Genomic DNA, 20,551 nt, shown 5'->3' with positions numbered 1-20,551 from the left:
GTGTGGCGACGTCATCACGCCGCGACGGCTGAAGAAGAGACCGGAAGGGGAAAGCGGCGAAGAAGCAGCCGGACGGCGCGGCCTCCTCCGCAGTCAACATGGGGGGAGGCGACCTGGTAAGGACGGGGGTGGGGGGCAGAAGAGGGTGGGGGGAGGACACTGGGGGTAGTCCTTCCCCCCAAAAAAGCTGTGAGCTGTTGACAAGGAAGGGTGGTGTGGGAAGTTCGAGCCCCAGTGGAAGCACTGAAGTGTTGTGGGGTTTTGTGTTGATTTTCCAGGGGCCGGACTGGATGACCCCCGGGTGTCCCTTCCGACTCTACAGTTCTGAGTCTATGATGCAAAGCACCTGCGAAGGCCCTGGCGGCCAACGCTCAGATACGGGGGACGGGGGACGGGGGGGACCCAACTTTGAAAGGGAAGGAGGGTGTTATTGTAAGGCGCTAGGCGTTCACACTGGGTCACAGATCACCTGCTTTTGTCTTGTGTGTAATTATCTAAATCTTTTCATGTTGTAAGTTGCCTTTATTATTACAGTGGCACCTCGGGTTACAGACGCTTCAGGTTACGGATTCTGCTAACCCAGAAATAGTACTTCCCTGTGGGAGAAAGTGCCCAAATGTTAGTTGTCGTGGACAAAAACCACATCGCTTTCTCCCTTTTTTTGAAACACAATAGGGATATATTTAAATTTGCAATTCGGTATAACAGGGACAGTACAGTGGTACCTCGGGTTACAGACGCTTCAGGTTGCATACACTTCAGGTTACAGACTCCGCTGACCCAGAAATAGTACCTCGCGTTAAGAACTTTGCTTCAGGATGAGAACAGAAATCGTGCTCTCGCAGCGTGGCGGCAGCGGGAGGCCCCATTAGCTAAAGTGCTGCTTCAGGTTAAGAACAGTTTCAGGTTAAGAACGGACCTTCGGAACGAATTAAGTTCTTAACCCGAGGTACCACTGTACTTTAATGTATTTTATTTATGATTTTCAATTTTATACATTTCAATAATTTTATATGCATTTTAACATATCATAACTTGACTTGATGCCAGAGTGGTGCATGCTCTAGTTATCTCCCGCTTGGACTACTGCAATGCGCTCTACATGGGGCTACCTTTGAAGGTGACCCACAAACTGCAACTAATCCAGAATGCGGCAGCTAGACTGGTGGCTGGGAGTGGCCGCCGAGACATTATAACACTGGTCCTAAAAGACCTACATTGGCTCCCAGTACATTTCTGGGCACAATTCAAAGTGTTGGTGCTGACCTTTAAAGGCCTTGGCCCAGCATACCTGAAGGAGCGTCTCCACCCCCATTGTTCAGCCCAGACACTGAGGTCCAGCTCCGAGGGCCTTCTGACAGTTCCCTCATTGCAAGAAGTGAGTTTACAGGGAACCAGACAGAGGGCCTTCTCGGTAGTGGTGCCCACCCTGTGGAATGTCCTCCCATCAGATGTCAAGGAAATAAACAACTACTGTATCTGACTTTTAGAAGGCATCTGAAGGCAGCCCTGTTTAGGGAAATGTTTAATGGTTGATGTTTTATCATGTTTTTAATATTCTGTTGGGAGCCGCCCAGAGTGGCTGGGGAAACCCAGCTAGATGGGTGGCTTATAAATAATAAATTATTATTATTATTACATCTCCCTTTTTCTGCGGTTCCTTAAATTTATTTTTAATATCTTCTGCATATCCAAATTAACTCATTTACTTAAAAACTATATTTGCTCATTTATCCAAATTTACTCATCTACTTTAAATATATACACATAAAACTGCAGCTTATTTGAATAATTCTGCCATTTTTCTTATCTGTTTACAGTTTATTTGTAAATATTCAACAAACCATTTCCATTCTTTTATAAAAAGTTTGTTATCTTGATTTCTTATTTTCCCGATAAGTTCTGCCATTTCTGCATATTCCTTAAGTTTTTGTTTCCATTCTTCTTTTGCTGGTACTTTTTCTTCTTTCCATTTTTGGGCAAGTAACATTCTTGCGATTGTTTCTAACTATGGAAGGGTGGCATAAAAACAAAAGGATGGTGGTGGTCTGCCTTGCTTTTAGAATTCCCCAGGTTAGAATAATAGGATCTTAGAATTGTAGAGTTGGAAGGTATCATGAGGATCATCTAGTCCAATCCCGTGCAAGGCAGGAATCTTTTGCCCAATTCTGGCAATAACCCATGACCCTGAGGTGAAGAGTCTCCTGCTGTACCAACTGAACTATGCCAGGTTACTTGTTGTTATTATATATTTATTAATTCTGCGCCCCTGCCTTTTCCCTGACAGGAGTCAAAGCAACTTACAGATAAAAATAAGAAATGCTAAAAGAGAAAGCAATCATTAAAGCACAATTGAATATTGATGGAATTAAAACTCTCGTTTTAATTGTATCAATATTCAGTTGCTTAAATTTGTGTGTGTGTGTGTGTGTGTGTGAAAGCTCTGGCAGCTCCAGCTGGGGCTGGGAATGCGTCCTGTCGGGAACCCTAGATACCAGCTGCCAGTCAGTGTAAATATTAATAATAATAATAATAATAATATTTCTCCTCCTTCTTCCTCTTCTTCTTCTTCTTCTTCTTCTTCTTCTTCTTCTTGCTATTTATTCCTCACCCATCTGGCCAAGCCTCCCCAGCAACTTTCCCAACAGCTCCCAACAGAATATTAAAAACGATAGCAAGGGTCATTCCTGCCACTCATGAATCGGGAGAAACCTGCACGTCAATGTTTTCTTTCCCCTTACTGTTCCTGGCAGTGTTTGCTGTTTTGGTACACCATTTGCAAGGGAAAGCTTATCACCTGTTGTGCCAAGTTACAGAGAACCAGGCAGAGGGCCTTCTCGGTAGTGGCACCCGCCCTGTGGAATGCCCTCCCACCAGATGTCAAAGAGAACAACAACTACCAGACTTTTAGAAGACATCTGAAGGCAGCCCTGTTTAGGGAACCTTTTAATGTTTAACAGACTACTATATTTTAATACGGTGTACCTCGGGTTAAGTACTTAATTTGTTCCGGAGGTCCGTTCTTAACCTGAAACTGTTCTTAACCTGAAGCACCACTTTAGCTAATGGGGCCTCCGGCTGCCGCTGCACCACCAGAGCACGATTTTTGTTCTCATCCTGAAGCAAAGTTCTTAACCTGAAGCACTTTTTCTGGGTTAGCGGAGTCTCTAACCTGAAGCGTCTGCAATCTGAAGCGTATGTAACCTGAGGTACCACTGTACTTTGTTGGAAGCCGTCCAGGGTGGCTGGGGAAACCCAGCCAGATGGGCAGGGTATAAATAATATATTATTATTATTATTATATACCTCAATTCAAGGGTCTCATTCCTGTTCGCAGAACCTCAAGAAAAGCTGGCATCCACAAACCCTGCGCAATGTGGAGAAAGTTTGGAAGGCAGAACAGAAGCATGAAGCCGAACGGAAGAAAATCGAGGAGCTGCAGCGGGAGTTACATGAAGAACGAGCGCGGGAGGAAATGCAGCGCTATGCGGAGGACGTGGGGGCCGTCAAGTATGTTGGGCAGGATTTCCTTGGTCAACAGGCATATTTAGGGCTTAAAATTGAGCAGATGCTTAGCGTTTCTTCTCCAAGCAGCTACACTGGTAATCAAACCGCCACAGAAATATGAATCAGTTAACAGAAACAGCCACATAGGATGATGGTTTCTCAGGTTCTTTGGGGAAAACTTGGAGTGAAATTATACTTGTTCAGGGTCAGAAACTCAGATATATATATACTGTATCTTTCGCTCTATAAGATGCACTTTTCCCCTCCTAAAAAGTAAGGGGAAATGTGTGTGCGTCTTATGGAGCGAATGCAGGCGGGAGGCTCTGCTCAGCGCTCCCTTTAAAGAGCCACGTGGAGCGTGTGTGCGGCTCTTGGGCACTTTTCCCATCAGTCCCGTCCTCCCTCCTTGGGGAAAAGCCCCCAAGAGCCGCAAACACGCTCCACGCACTCTTTAAAGGGAGTGTGGCTCTTGGGGGAGCTTTCCTCCCACTGCCAGGCGATCCCACTTGCTGTCCTGGCTTCTGGCTTAGCCACACGCAGCCTCTCCCGGGCAGGGGGAGCTTTCATATCGCTGCTCTGAAGAGGCTTTGTGTGGCTATTCCAGAAGCCAGAACAGCAAGAGGCTATCCCAGAAGCCAGATTCCTCTTGCTGTTCTGGCTTTTGGGATTCAGAATATTTTTTTTCCTTGTTTTCCTCCTCCAAAAACTAGGCGCGTCTTATGGTCTAGTGCGTCTTATAGAGCGAAAAATACGGTGAGCTAGGCACCTCCCCCCCCATGAGGCTTATTATTTCTATTCATTTCATTTCTATACTGCTTTATATTTTAAAGAAAAACATCTCAGAGTGCTTTACAACACATTGAAACGTCAATGCAGAATAAAACAAATTCAAGCCTCAAGGAAAATATTTCAGATCCCTTTCTAAGTGACATTTTGCTCTCCCCATATCTATTTACCCACTTAACTTATATAGCAGCCCCATAACAGAAGTACTCGGGGAAGCCAGTGTGGTGTAATGGTTAGAGTGTTGGTGCCATTGTTATTTGCCATCGTGTTGTGTTATATTGTTCAGTAATATCTAACACTGACTTGTGTATATATGTGTGCCTGTGTCTTTATTTCTGTTTCAAACTTGCGCTATTTCTAAACAAAGCACAGGCACAAAAACGTATTTTAGAAAGTTTAAAATTACCCCCAGATCTGTTTCACCTTCCATCGGCTACTCAATTGTTTCTTTGGTCAACTCTTCCTTATAACAGTTTGAGAAATGCTTCTGTTGTAGAGGAGACATCTTTTGCTTTCTCTCAGCTCCCACCCACTTGATCTGAAAAATATGTTTAATGTCCTTTTCTGCCAATGAATTAGGAAAAAAGATGAGAAGCTGGAGTGGATGTACCAAGGACCAGGAGGCATGGTGAACAGAGATGAATACCTTATGGGCCGCCCAGTTGACAAATACGTCTTTGAGACCATGGAGGACAAGGAAACAGGCTGTTCCTCTGAGACCGGCCTTCTGCCAGGCTCCATCTTTGCCCCTGCAGGTGCCAACTCTGCCTTGGATATGGCCAGCAAGATCCGAGAAGACCCGCTGTTCATGATAAGGTAGCAAAAATATTTAGCTTTATATGGAACCAGTTGGTGCTCTTAAGTTTTGTAAAGTACAGGGGAATCAAGGCCTTTTTAGTGTAACCATGCAGTGGGAGGACGACGACGTATTGTTTTCATTAGTGTCACCAGTTCCCCACTTTAATATGTATTTATTTAAAGTGGGATTTTTTTTACTTTGCTAAAAACTCCCAAAAGTGGCTTTAAAAGGCCAGTAGTAGCTGTGGTCTAAACCACAGAGCCTAGGGCTTGCCGATCAGAAGGTTGGTGGTTCAAATCCCCGCGACGGGGTGAGCTCCTGTTGCTCGGTCCCTGCTCCTGCCAACCTAGCAGTTTGAAAGCATGTCAAAGTGCAAGTAGATAAATGGGTACCATTCCTGCGGGAAGGTAAATGGCATTTCCGTGCGCTGCTCTGGTTCGCCAGAAGCGGCTTAGTCATGCTAGCCACATGATCCGGAAAAACTGTACCCCGGCTCCCTTGGCCAGTAAAGTGAGATGAGCACCGCAACCCCAGAGTCATCCACAACTAAACCCTAACGGTCAGGGGTCCCTTTACTTTTCTAGTAAGACAAAGGTGTAAGAAAAATGTAAAGCTGAGACATTACATTACATCGCAGAAACTTGCAGTGATGCGAACCTTGCAGTTAGGTTTCATTGCAATGTTGGGATAACAGTGCTGTGCATGGGGAAATCTCATCATAACCTTGAAATCTCTCCCCACCCCCGGTTTTTAATGTTGTTATTTAGGAAGAGGGAGGAAGAGAAGAAGCGTGAAGTTCTGAACAACCCTGTAAAAATGAAGAAGATCAAAGAACTGGTATGTTAAGGCTGCGATTCTGTGTACCGTTAGCTAAAATTCCATGGGACATGCATAGAATTGTGCTATTGTCTGTAACAAATCCTTATAGCAAGGATTAACATTTACAATGTCCTCTTGTCTTTGGGGTGGGGGGAAATAGCATTTTAATTCCAAGGCCTGAAATGTTTGGGTGTGAAGGCGTGGACCCTGGCATTATATTGGTGCTGATTTAATTGGCATTATATTGGTGCTGATATAAATGTATTGAGGATAAATGTAACCTTCATCTTTTAATTGTGTGCTCACAACCAAGGTGGTTTAAAGACTTGGACAGGGAAGGGTGACTTTCCACCCCACCCCCTTTCCAATGCCTGATTATGGTTGGAGCAGCAATTCTCACCCGTATATTATTGGGAGGTAATTACCGTATTTTTCGCTCGATAACACGCACCTGACCATAACACGCACATAGTTTTTAGAGGAGGAAAACAAGAACAAAAAATTCTGAATGAAACAGTGGATGTATCATTTTTGTGCTTCATGCTGTGGCCACAGACATGTGATTTGATGGTGAGTTTGGGGTAGCCCAATGCAAAAATCCTGAGAATCCATGTGGATCTGTGCTTTGTAACCACGTTTTTCTACCATTGCAGCCCCAGGCAACAGTGGGTGCGTGGTTTTTTTGGTGCAGGCTGTAGCCATGGATATGCTATGTGATCTGATGGTGAATTTGGGGTGACCCAATGCAAAGATCCTGAGGATCCATGTGGATCCGTGCTTTGTAACCACATTTTAAGTGGGGAGGGAAGGAAAAACATAGAAGGGACAAGGAGCACCGAGAGGGGTGTGCGGAGAAGCAGCTGGCTAAGAATGCAGGAGAGGGGTTTTACCGGAGGGAGGAAAGGAAGGCAAAAGTTCCCCCAGCCACCCACCCAAGCCAGCCAGCCAGCTAGCGCTCTCTCTCTCTCTCCCCCCCCCCCACCTGCATGTTGCCTGCGAGTCCCTAGACGCAGCAGCACCGGAGCACGGAGAGGAATTACGGTAGAAGGAAGGACGCTCTGCTTTCCCCTCTGCTTGCCTGGAGGGGAGGGGTTTTCTCTGCTCTTTGGTTTGTTTGAGCAAACACAGTAACGAAACAGAAGAGGGTGGGCAGTAAGACCCTGAGGCAGAATGCAGGAAAGCAACAGCTTTCTCTCTCGGGAGGCTCCAGCGCACGTGTGGCTGCCTGCAATCAGTTTACCACACCGAGAATGAAGATAAACTGGTAAAGTAAGGGGGCTGGGTTAAAGCTAAAGGGAAAACCTCAAAGATCGCTCAAGAACAAGGCAGAGGTTCAGGGCTCCCAAAGCCGAGCTGCAGCCTTAGAAGGGAAAAATGGGGCTTTCGGAGGTGGTTTTTACTGCCCCGCTGCTTCCAATTTTTTAAAAGCAAATTGCAGGAGAAGATGCAGCAGTCAGTCACTCTCTCACTCCCTCCAAGCACCCACACTAGCGAACAAACACACAGGCAACCACGCACTCACAAAGCACACACACTAGCAAACACACAGTCGCGCTGCAGAGTGGCCAAACCTCCTAGCAAGCACTTCCCTGGCTTCTGCTGACCGCAACGAAGACGACCCTCGAAGAAAATGTGTGATGCAGTCGGCTCCAGGGACCACACATTCGCTCAATAACACGCATAGACATTTCCCCTTACTTTGTAGGAGAAAAAATCTGCGTGTTATAGAGGGAAAAATACGGTATTCCAACTTTATCTAATGCAGAATAGGACAAAGAGAGGTGGTGGGGAAAAGTCTTTGTCCTTGCACTCCTTCACAGGGCAGAACTGCATTATAAATCACTCTGTCGTTTGATACGGAGCTGGCACCTTTCTCCTTCCCCCACCCCCAGTTGCAAAGCAGTTTGGAGAAGAAGAAGAAAAAGAAGAAGAAAGATAAGAAGAAGAAGCACAAGAAGCACAAGCACCACAGCCCCAGCAGCAGCGAAGACGAACAGGCAAAAGCCAAGTACGTTTAGAGAGAGCCAGTGTGGGGTAGTGGTTAAGAGCGGTATTCTCGTAATCTGGTGAACCGGGTTCGATTCCCCGCTCCTCCACATGCAGCTGCTGGGTGACCTTGGGCTAGTCACACTTCTCTGAAGTCTCTCAGCCCCACTCCCCTCACAGAGTGTTTGTTGTGGGGGAGGAAGGGAAAGGAGAATGTTGGCCGCTTTGAGACTCCTTCGGGTAGTGATAAAGCGGGATATCAAATCCAAACTCTTCTTCTTATACGCAGTGCGACCTTGTTCATTTCCTGTTCTTAATTAACAACGTATTTTCCACTCTCAATTGGGTTGGCCTTGTGAGGTAGGGCTTTGTCACTCCTTTTGATGTTGATAAAGGAGGCTAAGGAGAGAGTGATTTGCCCACAACTGCAGAGACAGGACTTGTACCTACTCTGCCCGTGAAGCAGCAGTGGATATTCAGTACCTGCTAAATCGAGGACAGGCAGAACAGTTTTCTTTCTCCCTTCAGAAATGTCCTTGTGGGGGGCAGAGGCGCCTCCTTTTCAAGCCTACGTACTTGTACATCTTTCTCCTGCCTCAGGCAATTCGTTGGATCCCCAGGGAGTTCCTGCTGCCAGGCTTGCCTTGGTTTCCTTCCCCTTGTCTATCTGTTAGCCTGGGTTCCTTGACAAGGCTTGGTGTCTACAGGTTAGGCATTCAGAATTAGGTGCCATGTAAACCACAGAGCCTAGGGCTTGCCGATCAGAAGGTCCGCGGTTTGAATCCCCGTGACGGGGTGAGCTCCCGTTGCTCGGTCAAAGCACGTCAAAGTGCAAGTAGATAAATAGGTACCGCTCCAGCAGGAAGGTAAACGGCGTTTCCGTGCGCTGCTCTGGTTCGCCAGAAGCGGCTTAGTCATGCTGGCCACATGACCTGGAAGCTGTACGCCGGCTCCCTCGGCCAATAAAGCGAGATGAGCGCCGCAACCCCAGAGTCGTCTGTGACTGGACCTAACGGTCAGGGGTCCCTTTACCTTTTTAATATCTGAGACTCTGTAGCTATCAGACCACCTGGAGAGGTTCAATAATAACCAGGCTGACAAAGAGGCTGGCATAAATTTTGCTTTTGTCCTTTGCTCTAGGTCACGGGAGAAAATGGACCGGTCTTCCTCGGAGCCTCTTCACCCTAAAATACCCGGGTATGGCTTGCAGGTATGCCCAAGCTGTCTACCCTTAAGACTCTCCCCCCCCCCCCACTGGGTGGCATTTACAGTGAGCAGAATGGAAGGGGTGAAGACCATGGCTGGCAAGCATGGTTGCCTCCATCACCAGTCGCACCTTTCTCCAATTTCAGATCCAAAACGCCGGCCGCGAAAGCACATTTGGCCACAAGGTCCAACAGAGTTCTGGGTCGAAGAGCCGTGGCCTGTCGCCAGAGAGGACGTCTGGCAAGAAGAACGCTTACGAGACGGAGCTGAGCAGCCGCAGGAGGTCAAGGTCACCTAGGCACAATAAACAGTAAGCAAGGAGAGGGGGGCAGCTGTTGCTGGGTGCCTATTGATAGTGCTATGGAAGCCAGGCTATTTCTGGCTTAGAATCATTTGCTTGTGGTGGAGTGTCATGAGAAAGCAGAATGGGGTCTGAGTGTACTTAAAGGGAGATAATCCCATCTCCAGCATATGTCTCACCCACCCTGTGTTCATCACCTGAGACCCATCTTTGTGTGTCTCCTCCGCAAGAGGTCCAGAGAGTGGCAGCGGAAGAAGGGACCATTTTTGCCATGGCTCCCTGTTTGTGAAATGCTCTCCTCAGGGAGGCTTGCCAGGCGCCTTCATTAGATATCTTTAGGTGCCAGGCAGAAAAAGTTTATTACTTCTCTGGCTGATTAACATTCTATGGCCTTTTTGTGGGAGGGGGGATATTGGTTTGTTCAACTTTTTTATTACGTATTTTGTGTTCTCATTTTGTATTTTTATCTTGTGACCTGCCCTGTAATCTTCGGATGAAGGGTGCTGTACAAATTCAATTTATAATAATAGTAATAGTACAGTGGTGCCTCGCAAGACGAAATTAATCCGTTCCGCGAGTCTCTTCGCCTTGCGGTTTTTTCGTCTTGCGAAGCACGGCTATTAGTGGCTTAGCGGCTATTAACGGCTTAGCGGCTTTAAGAAAAAGGAAACAAACCTTTCGTCTTGCGAAGCAAGCCCATAGGGAAATTCGTCTTGCGGAACGACTCAAAAAACGGAAAACTCTTTCATCTTGAGCGTTTTTCGTCTTGCGAGGCATTCGTCTTGCGTGGTACCACTGTACAGTGCTACCTCTGGATGCTAACAGGATCCGTTCCGGAGCCCCGTTCGCATCCTGAAGCGAACACAACCCGCGTCTGTGCATGTGCAGGTCGCAATTCGCCGCTTCCACACATGCGCGTGACGTCATTTTGACCGTCTGCGCATGCGTGAGCGGCAAAACCTGGAAGCAATGCGCTCCGTTACTTGCGGGTTGCCGCGGAGCGCAACCTGAAAATACTCATCCCGAAGCTACTTCAACCCAAGATATGACTGTACAAGATTGGGAAGGGGCAGGAGAATGGAATAGGTCCAAGACTCCTTGGGACCAAATGGTTATTTTCGTGGCGGATATAAAAAAAAGGATCTTCCTGAATTGCAGCCACAACATCAAGGAACAGAAGGCAAAAAGGAGTCCTTCGCCGAAGCAAGAAGTCTTTAGAAGACCACAGACCTCAAGGTATGTTTAAGTGGGTACAGTGCCAGGGGGTGCATTGTGAAGAAAGGGAAAGAGCTCTATATGGCTGCATCCTTCATGCAGGAGGCTTCAAGATGGATTGGCAAAGCAAGGCGACGATATTCAAAATCCCGCACTTGGTGTTTAATTCAAGTCCACCTTCCTGGATGCTGAAGGCCAGAAAGCTGCTCTTAGGTGCTTTTTTTAGGTTTTAGACTTCAGTTCTGTGCCCTGGGTGGTCCAATGTACTCAGTAGACCTGGTTAAAACCAGAAGAATCCTGATGTGGTTGTGAAATCTAGATCCCTTAATGCCCATGTGCCATGCTCTGCCCTGGCTTCCTTTTCATTTCCGGGCAAATTCAAGATTGCCCATGTGCTCTAAATGAGCTTGACATACTGCAGTAGCCAGAGGCAGTTTGCTGTAGCTAAGAGAAATCCATTTGCTCGGAGTTCCCCAGTTAAGCAGGGATTTGATTTGAACCCAGGTCTTTTCACTTACCCTATTTGTATGACCGCCCATCAACCCATGTTCTCCTTGGTTCACCAAAAAAAACAACAACAAATAGTGTTCAGATCCGATAACACTGATCAAAGTTACAACATTCTGCTGTAGCTCCAGCACTGGAGGCTGGGCAGACTGAAACTGAATATGATCTCCTTTAGGAGAAAACTCTCTGCGGAAGAGCTGGAGAGAAAACGTCGAGAAATGATGGACAATGCCAAGTGGCGGGAAGAGGAGAGAGCGAAGAACGTGAACAGACACAGAAAAGAAGAGGAGCGAGAGCTCACACGGGATAAACTTGACAACGGCAATGGGAAGTTCATACAGTGAGTTTCCTCCCTTCCTCTGAAACTTGGGGGGGGGGAGCTATAGCTGAGCATGTGCTTTGGGTTCAGTCCCTGTCATCTCAAGTTAAAAGGATTGAGTGATGGGAGACCTTGGAGAACCGCTGCCCAAAATATTAGACGTCACTGGGCTACATGGATGCGGGTGGCGCTGTGGTCTAAACCACTGAGCCTCTTGGGCTTGCCGATCAGAAGGTCGGCGGTTCAAATCCCCGTGATGGGCTGAGCTCCTGTTGCTCTTTCCCAGCTCCTGCCAACCTAGCAGTTTGAAAGCATGCCAGTGCAAGTAGATAAATAGGTATCGCTGCGGCGGGAAGGTAAACGGTGTTTCTGTGCGCTCTGGTTTCCGTCATGGTGTTCTGTTGTGCCAGAAATGGTTTTGTCGTGCTGGCCACATGACCTGGAAAGTTAAGGTAAAGGTAAAGGGACCCCTGACCATTAGGTCCAGTCGTGACCGACTCTGGGGTTGCAGCGCTCATCTCGCTTTATTGGCCGAGGGAGCCAGTGTACAGCTTCCGGGTCATGTGGCCAGCATGACTAAGCCGCTTCTGGTGAACCAGAGCAGCGCACGGAAACGCCGTTTACCTTCCCGCCAGAGCGGTACCTATTTATCTACTCTTGCACTTTGACGTGCTTTCGAACTGCTAGGTTGACAGGAGCAAGGACCGAGCAAGGGGGGGGCTCACCCCGTCGTGGGGATTCGAACCGCCGACCTTCTGATCGGCAAGTCCTAGACTCTGTGGTTTAACCCACAGCGCCACCCGCCTCCCTTACCTGGAAAGTTAGCTATAGACAAACGCCGGCTCCTTTGGTCTGAAAGCAAGATGAGTGCTGAAACCCTATCTTACCTTTTTTTTCTCTTTTTTTTTACATGGACCAGTGGTCTGATTTAAACACCTTCACACTTTCCTATAAAATTTCAGTTCCAAAACTAAAGTAAGGGTTGCACGTGGCTCAGGAAGTATACCATATGCAGTTGGTATGTGGTTTAAGAAGAGGCCTTGCCTCTTCTGAGCCCATTTCCACCTCTTTCCTTCCTGCCTAAAATTCCTTTTGGTGGGAAACACACTTAGGGTACAAGGCAGGAGGCTGCTTTTTCCAACTCATCACGTTTCTTTCTCTCTCGATTTTCCTGCAGCCACATAAAGCTTGAGAGTGCGTCCACCTCTTCCCTTGAAGACAGGGTCAAGAGGAACATTCACTCCATCCAAAGGACGGCGGCAGCCCTGGAAAAAAACTTCATGCAGAGATGAGACTTGCTTCTGTCTTCCTCCACCAGACCACTGGACCAGATAGGGAAACCTTCGTATAAACTCCACAGCTCAGGCCAGCTGTCCTCTCCCTGTGTGAGAGGGCTTATACCTGGGTATCATGAGGAAGACGTTATCTTTGATGCTTCGCTATAAGGGTCGTTTTTTTCCAAACTAGGATGTCGTAAAGGCCTGTGGGGTCCCAACTTTTGGAAAAGTTTGATGTACTCCTTCCTGGCAAGGCTTTTGGATGGTAGGCCCTGGCTTGAAGCTCCATAGAGCTATAACATTTAGGCTAGAGGGCATCAGCTAGAGGAGATTTGTATCCACAGTGAATGGAACAGAAAGAAAGAAGAGGTGGTCCTTTTGCTTCTGATTATGTCATCGCTTCTTATAAGGAGCACAGCTGCCAAAACCACGTGTATTTTATTGGCCGATCATAATTCCTTTTCGGTTTCTTAAATAACTTGATATTATTGGGCATTGGACCCATCCAAAATGTAGTAACGCAAGTGGAGATTGCTGGGGATTATAGTTTCCCTTTGGCTTATGCTTCTGTTTTGTTGAGTTATTCTCCCCCACCCCCAAGACTGGTGTTCTATCCAGTCCATTTTTAAAACAACTTTTAAATAAGATTTTGTGCTGGGTACCTAATACCGTAGAGACAGAGGTGCCTTTTATAAAAAGAGGCTTTATTTTATTTAAAGCGTTTTAGTGGAGACAGATGCACTTTCTGAAGTGAAACTTAGCTTTCTGAAGAATAGACAAAAAAGTAATACCTGACCTAACGGTACAGCCGTCTTTGTGTAGTCTGTGATGTGTAAATGCTGATCTTTGTATAAAATCCAGCTGGAATAATAGATATTGTTTCTCTTAAGCAGCTGTTTTAACCTTTTTGTGGTGATTTATCTTAATAACCTGTTCGCATTCGCAGGTCATTTGAAATATTGTTGTGTTTCGTGTGGAACGGCAGAAGAATGTGCGGTGATTGCAGGGCTGGGGGAAGCACACAGATTCCCGTTTTGTAGCAACTGGTTTTGGAAACAGGCCCTTTTAGAGTGAAGAGAGGGCTGTCAATTATGTTCCCAAAACACTCTGCTTACAAGGACAGTGACCATCCCCACCCACAGGGCTTTTAAAACAATCCTGGGATAGGTACAAAGAGCTATATGAGAGGATGAAGGAGCAGCCGCTCTGTGCCCTGCAGCCAGCGCCTCAACTCAAGGCACAGTTTAGAAGAAAGACTACTCACTCTTCCTGGCTTTTTACCCTTTCACATTATTCTATATTTGTAAAGGTGTGTTAACTGTTGTGCCAGAAAATTTCTACTAAATATGAGGGTTTTTTTGATATTTTTTTTACTACTTATCATTGTTTATGGCACAGAATTTGAAGAGAGATAGCAGAAACTACTTGGCTGCTTTTGGCTGTGTTCTTACATTTTTAATGGTGAAAAGGGGCCCCTTAAGAAAATCAACAGTACAATGATTGTATAATTCACAGGAGTATTTTGACAGTTAACATGGCGACTTTATACCTACCAGAATTCCCTCCTGGCCCATTGCCCTGTATAGTGGTACCTTGGGTTCCCTACACTTCAGGTTACAGACTCCGCTAACCCAGAAATAGTACCTCGGGTTAAGAACTTTGCTTCAGGATGAGAACAGAAATCGTGCTCCGGCGGCACGGCAGCAGCAGGAGACCCCATTAGCTAAAGTGGTGCTTCAGGTTAAGAACAGTTTCAGGTTAAGAACGGACCTCTGGAACGAATTAAGTACTTAACTCGAGGTACCACTGTATGAGATTTCTCTGTTTCCTCTTATTTTCTTAGCTTCTTGTTTCTGATCTTCAGACTCTCTCCTCCTTTCCCTCAGGATCATGATTCTCAAGCATCTACATGTTTGCTCCCTTCTTCTTGGCTACCACATCCTCTTTGAATAATTATTACCACTGTCCACTTCCACCTCAGCCCAATCATTTTTAGGCCTTTGTCCCATCCAAACTGCTCTTTACTTTGTGAAACTAGAAATAAAGTGGACCAGCTTATGAATATGACATGATAGCCATCTTCGGATATCTCAAGCGCTGTCCCATGGAAGAGGGAACCAGCTTGTTTTCTCCTGCTCTGGAGGGCAGGACTCGAACCAGTGGCTTCAAGTTACAAGAAAGGAGATTCCAACTAAGCATCAGAAAGAACCTCCTGACAGTGAGAGCTGTCTGACAGTGGAACGGTTGCAGACTCTCCTTCCTTGGAAGTTTTTAAGCAGAGGTTGGGTGGCCATCTGTCATGGATGCTTTAGCTAAGATTCCTGCGTTGCATGGGGTTGAACTAGATTGATTGATTAATTTTAGTCTTGTGTGTGGGCATGAGGTTTACCTGGGAGGAGTCACCCTTTTTCTTTAGGCTTCTTTAAGTGTTGGTGCTGACCTTCAAAGCCCTAAATGGCCTCGGCCCAGTATACCTGAAAGTATGTCTCCACCCCCATCGTTTAGCCCGGGACACTAAGGTCCAGCTCCAAGGGCTTCTGGCAGTTCCCTCACTGCGAGAAGTGAGGTTACAGGGAACCAAGCAAAGGGCCTTCTCGGTAGTGGCACCCGCCCTGTGGAACGCCCTCCCTTGAGATGTCAAGGAAATAGACAACTATCTGACTTTTAGAAGACATCTGAAGGTAGCCCTGTATTGGGAAATTTTTAATGTGTAATGTTTTACAGTTCTTTATGTGCTGTCAGCCAGCCAGAGTGGCTGGGGAAACCCAGCCAGATGGGCGGGATATAAATAATAAAATTGCTATTTTTATTATTATTTATGAATGATTCCCCACCAGCCCAAAATGGGCTGGAAGTTGGATAGTTGTGGCGGAGACAATGCTTAATGGAGGAGAAAAGGAACAAGGGCTCAAATTTACCTATACACTGGGCACTTTTTTCTCTCTGGGTTGGCAAATGGGGTGGATGGGCTAACTGAAGGCATGACAGCTATGAGTGAAAAGGGAGACAAGGCCCTAGAATTGCGTGAGGTTCACTCCAGCCACAGGCGGCGCTGTCTGCAAAAACACCACGTCCCTGACGTACCATCGCAATTCCCCCATTCATAATTCCAGGCGCCTCTCCGCTGATTGGTCGTAAAACGGAGAGGCGTGGTCCCTCCCACCTGTACGTCACTTTCTCTTTACCGGAGCGTACTAATACTAAAAGACAGGGATGTGGAGGAAATATTTCTGGTTCCGCTGCACGAATCTCCCTTTAACCTGCCTCACATTGATATTTTTTTCTCCCCTCCACAAGGGGAACCCCCGCGTGCCTTGACTTTAACGATCCTCACAGCACTTTTCTCCCCCCAACTGAAACGCAAATGGTACATCCCGCCCCGCCGCCCGCCCCCCTCCCTCCGGCCGACGCCATCTTGACGCCTCTGCGCAGGAGCCGAGCGCGCGGGGTGCTCGTTCCGCGGTGGAGCAAACCACCGAGGAGGAAGCGCGGGGGGGGAGTTGGGGTGGAAGGGAGGTGGGCAGGCGGGGCAGGGCGGGGCGACGCGTTGTCCGCGGACGAAACTATTTTTGACGGCCGCGAAGGGGTGTCTCTGTGTGAGGCGGGGGGGGAGGCGGGCAAGCGCCCGGATTCGGTTCGCTAGGGAGGCGGGCGGCGCTATTCGGCAGCTGACAGCGGGTGGGTGGGGCGCGGGCGCGACCATTATGCGGACGGCGGGGGTGGCAGCGCGGCGGCCGGTTCTCTGAGCGGAACCACTCGGTGGCACGCAGCGGGGGGGGGGAGAGGGTCTGCTGCGAGCCAGCGGCTCAGGTGATACAGGTGCGGCGGCGGCGGGCGGTACCACTCTGAATTCTCTCGCGGGTGGGGGAGAGGGCAAGAGAGCGAGGGAGGGCGTGCTACTGACGGGCTTGGAATGGTAACAGCTCTGAGGAGGCGTGGCCGGGCGGTACCATTCGGGGGAGGCGGGCGGGGAGGCATGCCACAGACTTGACGTGTGCGTGTCTGCGAGGGGGGGAATGTTCCATTGCGCGTGGGTGAGGAAGGCTCCATGTGGTGCTTCTGGAGGGCCCCGTCGAGGGTGATACCACTGCATTCAGCAAGGGGGGCAGAGGGAGGCAGGAGGTACCACTTAGGGGACTGAGGGGGGGCAACTTTTGGTTTTGGGGGTGCCTCTCTGGGGAATGCCAGGCAGTGCCAGCGCATGGGGCAAGTGGTGCCATTTTGAGCTGTGGTAGCGGAAGGGGTGTGCCTTTCACCCAAAGAGCATCAATAAGCGGGTATTGAAAGGGAGCATGCCCAGGCCACGCTGCTCTTAGGGGGCTGTGAGGGGTGCGCGGTGGTGGTGGTGTTTTTTGGCGAGCCAGGAGCCCGGAGGATCCCCTGGCCGCCATGGCCTCCAACTGCACCGGAGGCACGGCCTCGGCAAACGTCGGCGCGGCCATCGGAGCGGCGCTGAGCGCTTCCAAGACCAAGACGAAGAAGAAGCATTTTGTGTGCCAGAAGGTGAAGCTCTTCCGAGCCTCGGAGCCGCTCCTCAGCGTCCTGATGTGGGGAGTCAACCACACGGTGAGCAAGAGAGGCATGCAAACGTAGGTAGATCCCTACTCCCACTTCCCTTGAGTCACGCACAGGCGAGAGACGAAATGTGGTATTCATCCGTCTCCATTAGGAGAGGTACACCTTCTCATGCCATGAGTCTTAGTGGCAGATCTTTCGCATCACCTGTTTGTTTGTTTTCAGTGACTAAGCTCGGAAGAACCAGTTCTTACAGGTTCTGTTGCCAACATGGATTAGGATCCATATTCTGCAGGAGAACATGCTTGGCGGAAAAGGGAATTTAAAAGTTCTCATCTTTTGAAACGGGCGGCTTGTCAGGTTTCACTGGACTGCAGTTTCCATCAGCCCAATGGTCAGGGTTGATGGGAGATATAGTCTAGCAAGATCTGGAGGGTCACCATTTCCCAACCTCTATTTTAAAATAATCTGGTAGTATGCGGAGCAGGTTATAATACTCATACAAGAGCTTGGGGTCATCCACTGAAGTTGAATATCGGAACATCCAAAAGGATGGACTTCACACAGCACATAGTTCAATTTTGGAAGAAGCCACCACAAAATGTGATGGTGGCCACCATCTTGAATGATTTCAAAAGGGGATTAGGCAAATTCATGGAGGATAAGGCTATCAGTACCTACTAGTCATGATTATATAAAAAGCTAAAGGGACCCCTGACCATTAGGTCTAGTTGTGGGCGACTCTGGGGTTGTGGCGCTCATCTCGCCTTACTGGCCGAGGGAGCCGGCGTACAGCCTCCGGGTCATGTGGCCAGCATGACTAAGCCGCTTCTGGCGAACCAGAGCAGCTCACAGAAACGCCGTTTACCTTCCCGCAGGAGCGGTACCTATTTATCTACTTGCACTTTGATGTGCTTTCAAACTGCTAGGTTGACAGGAGCAGGGACCGAGCAACGGGAGCTCACCCCGTTGCGGAGATTCGAACCGCCGACCTTCTGATCAGCAAGCCCTAGGCTCTGTGGTTTTAAGCCACAGCACCACCTGCATCCCCATGATTATATACTACCTTAGTATTGGAGGCAGTAAGTCCCCAGTTGCTGGGGATCACGAGTGCGAGAGGGCTGTTGTGCTCATGTTGTGCTTATGGGCTTCCCATTGGTATCTGGTCAGCCACTGTGAGAGCAGAGTGCTGGGCTTGGTGAGCCTTTGGTCTGATCCAGCAGGGCTTCTACGTGGATGTCCTTCACATCGATTTCACACAGTGAGGTAGGCAGGTACAAGTCCACCTCCCAGTTTACCTTATCTAGGGCTGCTTTCCCTGTTGACCCTTCTCTTCAGCTGTTATGGGAAGAAGAGACAAAAGGTTTTTCAGCCACTTCAGCAACTAACTCCACAGTCCTACATGTTTCTGCTCAGAAGTAAGCCCAATTTCCTGCAGTAGGACTTACTCCCAGATAAGTGCAAGTAGGATTGCACCCTAAATCAGATCTAAGCAAGCAAGTTTCCACTTTTATATTGGCTTGGATGTGTCTGTTTGGAGTAAGCTGAACACCACAAACTTGTTTCTATAAATACATTATTTTGCCGTGATGAATTCTGATTTCTTGGGTTTAATAATTCACAATTTAAAACATGCATGCATACTTTTGGATGGTGGTTTGGCGCTTGATGAGGCTTGTAAAATATTCCAAATATTTCCCCAACTATTATTGGTGCTACGGTTACCAGGCAAATGAGATTCTGTCAGCCTTATTCAAAGCCCCTCCTTTTACACCAGGTAACAGAAATGAGTGGTCACTTCCTCTGTTGAGGACAGAACTGGTTTGCTGAATCTGGGTTCCTATCCCCATTCATCTTGAGCTCGCTCTGTTGCAATTTATTTCTACTCTATTGATCACTTGTGTCAAATGGGAAGAGTACCTTCCCGAGTTTCTGGGTGGAGAATGAGAGAAGATGGCAACATTTCTAGTATGCAACAGTGTGCCAGATAAATGCTACACAAACATGTTATCAACTGTTGCAATTTAATAGGCATTTTGGTTGCAATCATTTGTACACCAGCCACCCACGTGTTGTGGAACTCCAGTCCCCATGAGCCAAGGGGCATGGCCAGAGGGTTGATGGGCGTTGTCCAAGACCTGGAGGCCTGCAAATTCCACATTTCCCACCTGTGCCCTAAAGGTGTTTGCTAGCTGTGGTTGATAAAATGGCCCCAGATAACTGGTGGGGCATTTATTGAGTAGCACAGGCATAGGCAAATTCGGCCCTCCAGACGTTTTTGGGACTACAACTCCCATCATCCCTAGCTAACAGGACCAGTGGTCAGGGATGATGGGAAATGTAGTCTCAAAACATCTGGAGGGCCAAGTTTGCCTATGCCTGACAGAGCCCACCTCCTGTGGACTGGGAACAATGCTGTCTGTTCAGGAATCTTAAAACACAATTGTCTACAGTATATATGCATGTACTGGTCAGTGAGAGGGGGCTGGATTATTCAATGGTGTGAATTTTGGCGCCATGCATAACTTACATGAGCAAAGTGCCCCCTTCGCCAGGACTTTCACATTCCCTGTGATAAATGTGGCAGTGTTGTCCTATGTGTCATGCATAAACTCTGTGAAACCACACCTCACTCTCCGATTATTGGATATTCCTCTGCCTCTGCTAAGCCTGAGACAAAATGCAGTAGCAAGTTGAGAGAATGTCAACTTTGGCAGCAGGAAACTGGAGGGCAAAGGAGACCTGGATTATTATTATTTTTTGTCTAGGGTTTGATGAATTGAGTAAAGAAACTGGACGGCTTGAATTTACAAGCAGTGCTTTTACTTGCTGCAGCTGACCTGTAATTTTTTAATATTGATTTAATGGCGTGTTTTGTTGCAACTGTGTTATTCAATTTGTTTTAAGTTGCCTCAAGTAATAGGAAAGTCGCCAGGCAAACGCAGTGAATAAAAAGGGAATAGCTTTGACCAATCATGCCAAATCGGTTGGGTAGGTTTGGGTTGGACAGAGGGGTCACATAGTTGTTAATCTGTGGGGTTTCTTGTTGCCAGAGGTGATGCTGGCCACCAGCATAAAAGGCTTAAAGATAATTAGATGCATTTATGGGTGGCTCTGTGGGTTAAATCACAGAGCCTAGGACTTGCCGATCAGAAGGTCGGCGGTTCGAATCCCCGCGACAGGGTGAGCTCCCGTTGCTCGGTCCCTGCTCCTGCCAACCTAGAAGTTAAAAAGCATGCCAGTGCGAGTAGATCAATAGGTACCACTCCGGCGGGAAAGTAAACGGTGTTTCCGTGTGCTGCTCTGGTTCGCCA

At 47.9% G+C, this 20,551-nt stretch overlaps 2 protein-coding genes across 4 annotated transcripts in view; both read left to right on the top strand.

Moving 5' to 3' along the window:
• CWC25 (CWC25 spliceosome associated protein homolog) lies at window positions 1–13,611 on the top strand. The gene is made up of 10 exons (XM_081166692.1): window positions 1–116; window positions 3,338–3,510; window positions 4,873–5,109; window positions 5,860–5,929; window positions 7,804–7,919; window positions 9,038–9,107; window positions 9,250–9,413; window positions 10,563–10,640; window positions 11,302–11,466; window positions 12,623–13,611. Exons 1-10 carry the CDS (start codon window positions 99–101, stop codon window positions 12,735–12,737), a joined length of 1,206 nt encoding a protein of 401 aa, XP_081022818.1. The 5' UTR covers window positions 1–98; the 3' UTR covers window positions 12,738–13,611.
• Window positions 13,612–16,426: 2,815 nt separating this feature from the next.
• PIP4K2B (phosphatidylinositol-5-phosphate 4-kinase type 2 beta) overlaps window positions 16,427–20,551 on the top strand; it is a 43,289-nt gene continuing 39,164 nt past the window's right edge. For 2 of the 3 annotated variants that reach the window (XR_014001285.1, XM_081166665.1), the window contains exon 1: window positions 16,427–17,288. Coding sequence is in view for 1 of the 3 variants with exons in the window: in XM_081166665.1 (XP_081022791.1) it covers window positions 17,112–17,288 (177 nt within the window). In the remaining 2 variants the exon portion in view is untranslated. Of the gene's footprint in view, window positions 17,312–20,551 lie in introns of all 3 variants that reach the window. The other variant, XM_081166666.1, reaches the window with a different exon arrangement.

Source organism: Podarcis bocagei (genome assembly GCF_964188305.1).
Source record: "Podarcis bocagei genome assembly, chromosome: 13".
Classification (NCBI taxonomy): Eukaryota; Metazoa; Chordata; class Lepidosauria; order Squamata; family Lacertidae; genus Podarcis; species Podarcis bocagei.
Note: the sequence above shows the minus strand (reverse complement) of the source record. Positions and strands in the feature narration are given on the sequence as shown.